This window comes from Dendroctonus ponderosae, unplaced genomic scaffold (genome assembly GCF_020466585.1).
Source record: "Dendroctonus ponderosae isolate FM_Combo_2020 unplaced genomic scaffold, Dpon_F_20191213v2 Dpon_F_20191213_2, whole genome shotgun sequence".
Lineage (NCBI taxonomy): Eukaryota > Metazoa > Arthropoda > Insecta > Coleoptera > Curculionidae > Dendroctonus > Dendroctonus ponderosae.
Window position 1 is genome coordinate 18,373,676 of NW_026018165.1, and position 9,529 is coordinate 18,383,204.

The 9,529-nt window shown below is 43.3% G+C and overlaps 4 protein-coding genes and 1 long non-coding RNA gene across 5 annotated transcripts in view; 1 reads left to right on the top strand and 4 right to left on the bottom strand.

Annotated features, from left to right (window-relative positions):
* Positions 1-6: 6 nt before the first annotated feature.
* Positions 7-4,675, bottom strand: LOC109545301 (probable aconitate hydratase, mitochondrial). Its single transcript, XM_019915902.2, has 10 exons — positions 4,588-4,675; positions 3,162-3,386; positions 2,527-2,797; positions 2,278-2,472; positions 1,929-2,216; positions 1,680-1,868; positions 1,466-1,611; positions 1,193-1,412; positions 825-1,137; positions 7-766 (listed from the first exon to the last, which is right to left on the bottom strand). The coding sequence occupies exons 1-10, from the start codon at positions 4,618-4,620 to the stop codon at positions 277-279; spliced, it is 2,370 nt and encodes a 789-aa protein (XP_019771461.1). The 5' UTR covers positions 4,621-4,675; the 3' UTR covers positions 7-276.
* LOC125503521 lies at positions 3,591-4,302 on the bottom strand. The gene is made up of 2 exons (XR_007280940.1): positions 3,833-4,302; positions 3,591-3,776 (listed from the first exon to the last, which is right to left on the bottom strand). It is a non-coding gene; the product is annotated as an uncharacterized LOC125503521 (long non-coding RNA).
* Positions 4,676-4,901: 226 nt separating the features above from the next.
* Positions 4,902-6,445, top strand: LOC109545307. The gene is made up of 3 exons (XM_019915910.2): positions 4,902-5,407; positions 5,606-5,785; positions 5,979-6,445. The coding sequence occupies exons 1-3, from the start codon at positions 5,341-5,343 to the stop codon at positions 6,194-6,196; spliced, it is 465 nt and encodes a 154-aa protein (XP_019771469.2). The 5' UTR covers positions 4,902-5,340; the 3' UTR covers positions 6,197-6,445.
* A 45-nt stretch (positions 6,446-6,490) lies between these two features.
* LOC109545302 (odorant receptor 46a) lies at positions 6,491-7,830 on the bottom strand. The gene is made up of 6 exons (XM_048664317.1): positions 7,393-7,830; positions 7,118-7,335; positions 6,966-7,065; positions 6,801-6,917; positions 6,599-6,754; positions 6,491-6,544 (listed from the first exon to the last, which is right to left on the bottom strand). The coding sequence occupies exons 1-6, from the start codon at positions 7,828-7,830 to the stop codon at positions 6,491-6,493; spliced, it is 1,083 nt and encodes a 360-aa protein (XP_048520274.1).
* Positions 7,831-8,260: 430 nt separating this feature from the next.
* The window catches only part of LOC109545300 (contactin-associated protein-like 5), a 14,270-nt gene continuing 13,001 nt past the window's right edge, over positions 8,261-9,529 (bottom strand). Inside the window, 2 exon segments of the mRNA XM_019915901.2 lie at positions 8,261-8,629; positions 8,681-8,744. Of these exon segments, the coding sequence (XP_019771460.2) occupies positions 8,427-8,629; positions 8,681-8,744 (267 nt within the window). The 3' untranslated portion in view covers positions 8,261-8,426.

Here is a 9,529-nt window from a genome sequence, read left to right on the forward strand (position 1 = left end):
TCTAGCTTTCCATTATATACACAGCACGTATATAAACAATCACTGATGGCAACGATGTACAATCCTGAAGAAAAACTCAATCGAAAGTTACTCTTATATCACTATTAGGTCTTGCGGTTGCTCCTCGAAGTGTATGCGGGCAAGATCCACTCACTATAGCAAATTTAATAATAATTGTCCAACTACCTTTAAGTTATTGAAGAAATCTGCCGCACCGCGGCAGCGCTTTTCAACAAAACCATAATGACCTTATTCAATAATTGCAAGTCCTGGATTTTAAGCATTGGCCGCGATCTCCTTCATTCGGTTTAGTGCGCTGCCCGCCTTGAACCAGGTAATTTGAAGATCGTTCAACGTGTGGTTCAACAGAATCTTATCAACCGAACCATCTTTGTGTTTGATTTCGCATTCGACTTGCTTGCCGGGCGCCAACGTTTTCAGGTTCTTCAAGCTAATTTTGTCTGTGGGCTGGATCTTGTCGTAGTCGCTGGCATTGGCAAAGGTCAGCGGCAACATGCCCTGCTTCTTCAGGTTGGTCTCATGAATACGGGCAAAGGATTTCACAATAATCGCTCTTCCGCCCAAATGCCTCGGCTCCAAAGCGGCGTGTTCTCTAGATGAGCCTTCGCCGTAGTTTTCATCTCCAACGGCTACCCATCTCAGGCCTTTGGCTTTGTATACGCGGGCTACATCAGGAACACCGCCCCATTCGCCAGTCAATTGGTTCTTGATTTTATTCATTTCGTTGTTTTCAATGTTCGTGGCTCTGCAAAAAAAACAGTCAGTCCCACCTTGGTAGACGTTCGGATTATACAGCCACTTACCCAATAAACATGTTATTTGAGATATTATCCAAATGTCCACGGTATTTCAGCCAAGGGCCAGCGGCGGAAATGTGGTCAGTCGTGCACTTGCCCTTAACCTTGATAAGCACCAGCAAATCCTCCAAGTCTTTGCCGTCCCACTTGTCGAAAGGTTCCAAGAGCTGAAGTCGGTTGGATTTCGGGTCGACTCTCACAGTAACGGTGCTCCCATCAGCCTGGGGGTGTTCGTAGGTGTCCTGGCCGGGGTCGAAGCCTCTTGAGGGCAGCTCGTCAGCAAACGGCGAAGAGAGTTTGAATTTCTTGCCATCGGAACCTGAACGGGCACAGTGTAGATGCGGAACGATTTTCGTGCATACTGTTGGCCATACCAGTGAGTTCATCGGTTACAGGGTTGAAGTCCAACGTGCCAACTATACTCAGAGCTGTGACCAGTTCGGGGGATGTGACAAAGGCGTGCGTTGCAGGGTTGGCGTCGTTTCGCCCGGTGAAGTTTCGGTTGTAGGAGGTGACGATCGTGTTCTTCTCGCCTTTCTTCACGTCCTGGCGGTCCCACTGGCCGATGCATGGCCCGCAAGCATTAGCCAACACCTATGCAAAATTTGGGCGTCAAATCCTGCGGCGCACGATCGCTAAAAACTTACAGTGCCTCCAAATTCAGTCAAAGTTTTGGAAATTCCGTCCCTTTCAATCGTGGCCCGGATCTGCTCAGACCCGGGAGTGACATTGAATGGTATCTTCGACTTAATACCATGTTGCATCGCTTCTTTGGCAATGCTGGCACACCTGCCTACAAACCCGAAGAAAACAGCAATTTACTGATATTTTCCCATCAGATTCCCAGCCCGATGTTCATACCCATGTCTTCATAAGAACTGTTGGTGCATGACCCGATGAGCCCCACTTTGATTTCCAAAGGCCATCCGTTTTTCTTGGCGTTTTGGCCCAGTTTGCTAATGGGGCTGGCCAGGTCAGGAGTGAAGGGCCCGTTGATGTGTGGCTCCAAAGTGTCCAGATTGATTTCGATGATTTGATCATAGGCGGCATCTGAAGCGAGGAGGCGAGGTAAAATCGCGCACTAAAAATATAGCAGGCCTGAAGACTTACTGGCGTCTGAGTTGAGCAGGACGGTTTGCACTTTGTCGGCCTCTTGGGCGATAGCCCCGCGATTGGTGGCTTTCAGGTAGGTGGCCATGCGGCTGTTGTAGGGGAAGAGGGAGGTGGTGGCTCCGATTTCGGCGCCCATGTTGCATATGGTCGCCATACCAGTGCAGGAAATTGAGTCCACTCCTGGCCCGTAATATTCCACAATGGCTCCGGTGCCTCCTTTCACCGTCAAAATGTCCGCTACTTTCAGGATGATGTCCTTTGGTGAGGTCCACCCGGATAGTTTACCTGAAAAACATTTCAAGTTTACCGTGATTGACAAATAAACGCAAGTAGGTAGTCAACATACCAGTTAAATGAACCCCAATGACTTTGGGACATTTCAACTCCCAAGGGATGCTAGCCATGACGTCGACAGCATCGGCTCCGCCTACTCCAATGCACAAGCCTCCCAAACCGCCTCCATTTGGAGTGTGGGAATCAGTTCCGATCATCAACAGGCCAGGGAAGGCATAGTTCTCCAAAATGATTTGATGAATGATACCTAGACAGCGCCAAATCATTAAAAAGGCAATGTTTTTTGGTGTTGAAAGTTAACCTGATCCTGGTTTCCAGAATCCAACGCCGTACTTGTTTCCAGCCGAGCTCAGAAAGTCGTAAACTTCCTTGTTCAGGTCTTTGGCGCGAGCCAAATCTTTGACTCCGCCGATTTGGGCCTCAATCAAGTGGTCGCAGTGAATGGTGCTGGGCACAGCCACTCTTTTCAACCCTGAAGAAATGAACTGCAACATGGCCATTTGAGCAGTGGCATCTTGCATAGCCACTCGATCGGGGCGCAGCCTTAAGTAGGATGTTCCACGCTCGATTTCCTGTAGATATTATAAATTCCAACATTAATGAACAACATCCTGGTTCTTCAGCTTTGCTTTCAACAAAAGCTTGCAGGCAAAAAGGCCATTCTATAACATTTCCAGACAATCGAACCTATCCAACATTGATTACGCTTCGAACTTGACCTATGATGTTTGGAACCGATTGGCTCAAAAACAAACAAACACATTTTTGTCCCAGCCCAACAACTAGCGATGGAACTCAGACTTTAACCGATTTGTTTGATATAAACAGCATCGGTGAACTTTGGATAAGTTTGGGTCAAAGTGGCAGTACATTTGATAAGGCAGTCGCATTTTTGAGCAATTAATCACTTTCGGAGTGCGAAATACTCATTTTTACCTGGGTATCCGGCTGGTCCAAATGGGAGTACAGAACCTTCTCGGAGAGGGTGAGAGGGCGGTTCAGTCTCTTCTTAACCACTTCCAAGTTTTTCACTAACTTGTCGTAAGGGAGCGGCTCGGTGTCGAATTTGGACATCGCCGTTTTTGCGGCGGCCGCAGCCAATGGGGAGACGTGGAAGCATCGGGCCTGGACTTCTTGGAAGACAACATTCGCTTTTCCCCCCTGCAAATCAAACCAATTATTATCATTAAATGGCCCCTGTCTCACTCGGATTTTTTGCATTCACTCTTCTGTATGACCGGTTAATTGCCCAAAGCCAGGAGAGAAAAACAACCCTTTTGAACATGAAATGATCCGGGATTTTTAAGCCTTAGCGGGTGCTTAATCCAACCAGTTTGGTTTTGTTGCGATCCGCAAAGGTTTTGACAACTTTTTGCAACATCAGCAGCTTTTCAGTGAGAGGCGTATTTCAGAAACTAGGACAAAACCAAGTGAAGTACCGAAGCTTTAGTTTCCAAAATTGGCAAAATTCCAAGCCTCCATCGGGAATTTTTGAAGAATTTCTTGAAATTCAGTGAAAGTTAAACGTCTTCAAAAATGCATATTCAACACCTGAAATAGATAAATTCATTGTAAAGCTTAAGAGCCATTATCTGGAAATGGCAAACTTGTTGTTCTGAAAACCAACTAAAACCTGCTTCTGCATTGAGCAAACAGTGCACGGAAATAGTTAAACACCAACCAAACAGTTATTTGCAAATAATCCTATAACAATTATGTAACATAAGTTATCAGATATCTTTGTGCAAGGCAACAGCATTTTAAGCTGGCGGTTTATAGTCCAAGTAAAGTAAAGGATTCGAGCAGCTCAGTTAAGCACCAAGCATACGCCCCATGATGACTATTAAAAAAATTGGCAAGTTGCCCTTTAATTCATTAACAGTTAACAGATAAACAAGTAAACAGGACCTTTGGACATTAACGGGCCTTGATAGGCAACTGGAACTTTCCAGAGATATTGGCAAGAAACGTTGTTTACAAGAGGTTTAGGGGTCAATCAGTGGCCCTTCTTGAAAGTTACTGTTGCACTTGAAAAGCAAAAAAGGAGCAGAGGGATAAATTGTTCAGTTTTTTAGGTACATAAGAGCCCTTAACACGATCAAGAAGACTTTTTCTATGGTTTTTCTCTGCTGCATCCTGTACCCCAGAAGATCGTAAGCCTGTGACAGACTGCAGAATGACGGACTTTGAAGACATAGATAATGGGGGCTGAATGAAGAAGGTGAAACTAGAGGTGAACTGTTCCCAGTTTGCCATTGAAAGGTTAGAGAATTTCCCGAAGTTTGAATGAACTGTTATGTAACTCAATGGTGTGCGAAGGCCGGTGTGTGGAGCTCGCCTAAAACTAGGGCTGGATACTTACATGGCGATGCAAAACTCGCATACAGTACGCCATGACGACGAAAAACGAGTTGTTTAATTATCTGGTTGGAAGTTAATGGTTGGAACCAATCGCTCGACTTTTGAAAGCCACTTTTGCCCACGTAAGTTTGCGTTTGGCGAATTTTTGACGGGAACTGACTAGTGAGAGCCGCGTGACGTACTTGCGCGTGTCTACCTTTTCTATGCACGAAAATAACCTAAAATTTCGAATTATTCTGCTGTGGGGAATGGGGAATAGATAACGTGACCTCCATTTAGAAAACTCCAGTAATTTTATCTCTTGACGTATTTTTCGTTTGTGTTTTACGTCATGCAGTGCGAAATTTCCCAGCCAAAAACAACTCAAAGGCTGTGTTGTCAATGTGATTTGTTTTTCTATGATCTAGCATGTTATTTATTATCTGATCCTATACTATCTACTCCAAAAGATTTACCTGTAGAGCAGAAAATGACAATTTGTGACCCAAACTAAGGCTTTTTTCAGCTAAAAAAACTGGCCAAAGACAGATAAGTTTATCTTTTTAACAATTAACAACAACAATAACCTATATGTCAATGACCTTTCAAAGACAAAAATAATGTGACAACATTGTGACATCCATAAAGGCGTGGTTTCAACGGTTTGACCATTAACCTCACTTAAAATTGTTGTCAAACAGCCAGTTTCGAACACTCCTCAAGTGTTAGCTTTTTTAACAAAATTTACTGTAAGTTTATGAGTTGAGCCCCCAAAATGACCAATTCTTCCCTGCTCGGAGCTTTGCTTTGTACGCTCGCAGTTCTGCTGCTTATTAATGAAAGTAAGTAAGGGCGTGTTTGATATGAAAGCCTAATTCTTCATGAATCATTCATTAATTGCGTTATTGGGGCCTTTTAACGTTGCTTGCAATTTTGAGTTGTTCAATCTATAGGCACCGATATACTGTAGTTAACTTTCTAAAGTTGCTCTATGGACGCTTGCCTACACTTAGACATAAAATAGAATTTCTTCTGTTTAGGTCACGCAATCAAGTGCTGGGACTGTCGATCTGATGCCGACTCGAAATGCGCTGATCCGTTTGATAACACTACATTTGCCAATACTGATTGCGACCAGGTGAAACCCATTTCATACATCTTTGATAAGGACAATTATAAAACGCAAAAGGCTACAATGTGTCGCAAAATCAGGCAAAAAGGTAAATTGTTACTTTACTTACCAGTTAACTTGTGGAGTTTCACGTTTAGATCACTTCAAACTTTCAAAAGCCGGGTGTTTTTATAACTTTCAGAAACACTCATGCCGATTCTTAATTTGTAACTTATAGGACAACTTATTTAATTTACCGAATTCTTCTATGGGTTTGTCATAAATGTGAGCAATCTTTTCAGTAAACGGCGTGTGGAAGTACTTTCGAAGCTGCGCCTTTTTAGGGGAGATTGGAATCAAGGGCGACGAAAGGTTTTGCTTGATGAGGACTGGCACTTACAACATTTTTATGGAGTACTGCACATGCAACAGTAAAGATGGATGTAACACTTCCTCTCATAATAGCATATCAGTGGTTTTCCTAGGGTTATCATTGCTGGTTCTTTATGGCTTTTGGTAATTTTTTATCGAGGAAAGCTAGTAGGGAAAGTGCCTTAAGTTCAATTGTGATTAATTTTGATGTATTTCCGGGCAAGACTCTAAAAGTTTCACCCGGTTATTTTTTTAACTGCGGTAGCTATTTGTTCATTTAATGATACACTTAAGAATCTCAGGTTGCACCGTAGATGCAACTGTCCGTCCATGTAAATATACTCTGTATATTTTTTTTGTACTTGTATTTTATACACAACAAATGCTTTTATACGTATTTTCCTAGTTTTGCTCATGTCCTAAATTTATCTGCATTCCCCGTTCATTTGCTGGTGTTGACAAACAACATCATGTAAGAGTACGTAGCTTTAATAATCTGCAACAAACTTGGCGATGTCTGAAAGGAGTGTGAAATGCCAGCATCACTCACTGTAATGAAAGTTTCCAAAGACAAAACGCCAAATGGCCCAATGAGGAACTTCAAGGGCCGTTGGGCGCGAATGGAGAAAAACAAAAGCATGTGCTTAACATTGTGGCTTTGCTTGTACCAGTCGGTCATCCAAATGTCTATAGCGAGTTGCTGGCTCTGGAAGTCCACAGTTTAATAAAATGTAAAAATGTTTGTTACTCACGCAATATTTCACCTTGTAAATGATCTCGTTGCCATTGAAGTAGTAGATAACCAAACGCATAACCATTGTAATCAAAAACACTCCAACAAACAGCACATTTTGAAAGTTGATTTTCATCTGAAAGGCCCAAGCGGCTGAAACAGTTGCAACTTACCACCTACTTACCACTAAAAGCTGCAAAGTGATCGTGGCAAGCTGCACCGAACATTGAAGGAAATCAAAGAGCATAACGTACTTCATCCCGTCGTTAAAAGTATCAACATACCTGAAACCATTAACTAAACTAACAAAAACTGTGCTATTGGAGTGGGACCTACGCGATGATTTCCTGATGTTGTACAATTAAGTTTCTGAAGATCTCCCAATTGACCTGTTGAGATGTCTGGCCTCCGGCCAGCTGCAAGCGCTGTAGCCGATAGCTCAGAATATCCAGCCGACAAACCGCAAAGACCACAAGACTGAACGCCAGCATGTCTGAGTCGATTACAAAGGAACTGCCTAAGGTGCCATCGAATACGTTCCAACAGTACGCAGTCTTTGGCAAAAACGTTGTTGATTAAGGAAGTTTAAAGCCGCGTCTAATGAGTCTCACCCAGTAATGCTTTTGGACATCAATCGGCCACCAAGTGGACAGCGGCAGCGTTTTCAGGGTGATCGTTTCGTTGTTAACTTTCATGGTAGGCAGTTCCATGAAGAATGGATGGAGGAAGTAGAGAAAAGAAACCATCCAGCCGCAGATAAAGAAGACGAAATGCGAAACTTTGTTGCGACGCACGACGGCGAGGTAGATCTTTCTCACTTCTGGATCGGGATCCTGCAAAATCAGCTTTTCAGCGTCGACGATGGTGGAAAAAAGGGTTTTAATCTGTTGCGTGTCGAAAGCCCGTAGACGTATCATAGAAACGGTGTAAATCAGCGTAATGCACAGATTGCCAAGAATTTCTTCCAGGTTCAAATGCTCAGCTCTAACGAGCAGGACTAGTTGGAAATATGCCCTGCAGATGTACTCCAAGTAGTAGTAGTAGAGCATGGTAGCGAACAGGCGGTAGGCTTTTTTCAGCCATTTGCTTTCAGTGAGGATTATCGGCCATATTCCGACGAGCACTGATAAGTACATGGGGATTTGGAACAATTGGTTGTCCGGAAGCAGCTGTAAGCAATCCGGTTTGGGAAAAATTGTTAAAAATCTGCCATTACTTACCATTTTGCCCAAGCTTCAATACTGTTGAAAGAGACCTTTGTTCGGTTTTATATCCACATATCAAGACCTCTCATTATGCAACAATTTTCCGCAATTATGTACTTTCGAATTTTTCCAAAGTTTACCCGACTTCCAGCCTAATCACATGCTTTACATACTCCGCTGATTTGTTATGATCCGAGCAACTTTTTCAACTAGTTAAGCTATAAAAGCTTCGGCAATTTGCCTTGTTAAGGAACTTTAGCTCAAAAAATCCTCATTGTATATGTATGTACATTATATTTCGCTAATTTTGGACAGGTACTTGATATCCATTTTAAATTCAAGAAGAAACCTTACAGTTTACTATAAGTACTGAGTTCTTTGGGCTTTAGTAGCGTCCGCCCCTTGGAGATCAATACTGTTCATGTGGGTAGTAGTAAAGCTCAATCTAAAGACAGCACGCTTTCAATACTCCATCTGTTCCTGCTGGGGAGCTTTGGTCCTCCCAAGTAACTGATCGGGTTATCGTAGGTCCTCAAGTGGTCACCTCCAATTAGAGGCGCCGGGTTGATTGAGGGTTTTCTCCGTGGAAACTTGCGAGGAGGCACTTTTGGCGGTTGAGGCGACTGAGGCCCTGGACTTTGATCTGGAAGTTTTCCAAGTTTAGACGCGAGAGCAAGCTAAAGACTAAAGTTACCTGTTTCCAGTGCTTTCTTACCCAGGGGGGGTGTTGAACTATTCAAAGCGTCGTTCTTTAGAATCTGCATTAGATTAAAACAACTAAAAAATCGGCATTTCGATCTATTGAAAATTACACAGCATTGGGACTTAAAAGCTAACGCCACCACATAACATGACATGAAATGAAGCCCCGCTGAAAATGAAGAATGATTGGGGAAAACCTCCATTAATTGCTGAAAGTTGTTAAGAGCTCGACTCCTCTATCATGTAGGGCAAAGTTGTGGCTAAAGGATGAATGTTCGGAGGAGGGATTTTTGATCCTCTACGCGATGGCGGGGTTGGAGGCCTGATCTCCTGGATAAAAACCCTCGTTTAGGGACAATTTATTCTCTTGATTGAAATAATTCCACATGCCCAATTAAATAATTCTTGTTCTCATCAGCAGATAAGCTGTTCTCAATGCCAATGCCATGAAAATCTACAAAAGGTGTCAGCGAAAAGAGCTCGGATTCATGCACATGCAGTTCACTGAAGATGATTGTAGGTACCTACATGTAAAAGCCACCTTGACCATTCCTCGCCCGTTCCACAAAGCCAAGCTTTTCCTTCAAGCCCGTTGATGAATCAGCTAAGTAGGCCTGGGTAACTCAGTGAATTTGAGTTGGCGCAGTGCTACTCAAATGGCTTGGTGCGCCAACCGAACGCACCAGCGCAGTAACTCAGTTTTGTTGCTAGGAAAATGTTGATGACATTTTTTACTTGTTTTTAGATTTGAAACTAATGGGTTTTTAGGCCGTCGTTCGGTAGAATTTCTTCCTGACGTTTCGCAAGCACGAGTGGCTTGCATCTTCAGAAGTGGTTTGCT

Bases quoted from the DNA above. Each gene is read 5' to 3' on its own strand.
- LOC109545301 (XM_019915902.2), bottom strand. From the start codon at position 4,620: ATGGCGTACTGTATGCGAGTTTTGCATCGCCAT. The intron at 2,798-3,161 runs GTAAAAATGAGT...TAATATCTACAG, and splicing joins TGGACCAGCCGGATACCCAG to GAAATCGAGCGTGGAACATC. The intron at 767-824 runs GTAAGTGGCTGT...TTTTTTTTGCAG, and splicing joins TCAAATAACATGTTTATTGG to AGCCACGAACATTGAAAACA.
- LOC109545307 (XM_019915910.2), top strand. From the start codon at position 5,341: ATGACCAATTCTTCCCTGCTCGGAGCTTTGCTTTGTACGCTCGCAGTT. The intron at 5,408-5,605 runs GTAAGTAAGGGC...TCTTCTGTTTAG, and splicing joins TCTGCTGCTTATTAATGAAA to GTCACGCAATCAAGTGCTGG. The intron at 5,786-5,978 runs GTAAATTGTTAC...CAATCTTTTCAG, and splicing joins TCGCAAAATCAGGCAAAAAG to TAAACGGCGTGTGGAAGTAC.
- LOC109545302 (XM_048664317.1), bottom strand. From the start codon at position 7,830: ATGCTCTACTACTACTACTTGGAGTACATCTGCAGGGCATATTTCCAA. The intron at 7,066-7,117 runs GTAGGTCCCACT...TAATGGTTTCAG, and splicing joins CAACATCAGGAAATCATCGC to GTATGTTGATACTTTTAACG. The intron at 6,755-6,800 runs GTGAGTAACAAA...GTGGACTTCCAG, and splicing joins TTTACAAGGTGAAATATTGC to AGCCAGCAACTCGCTATAGA.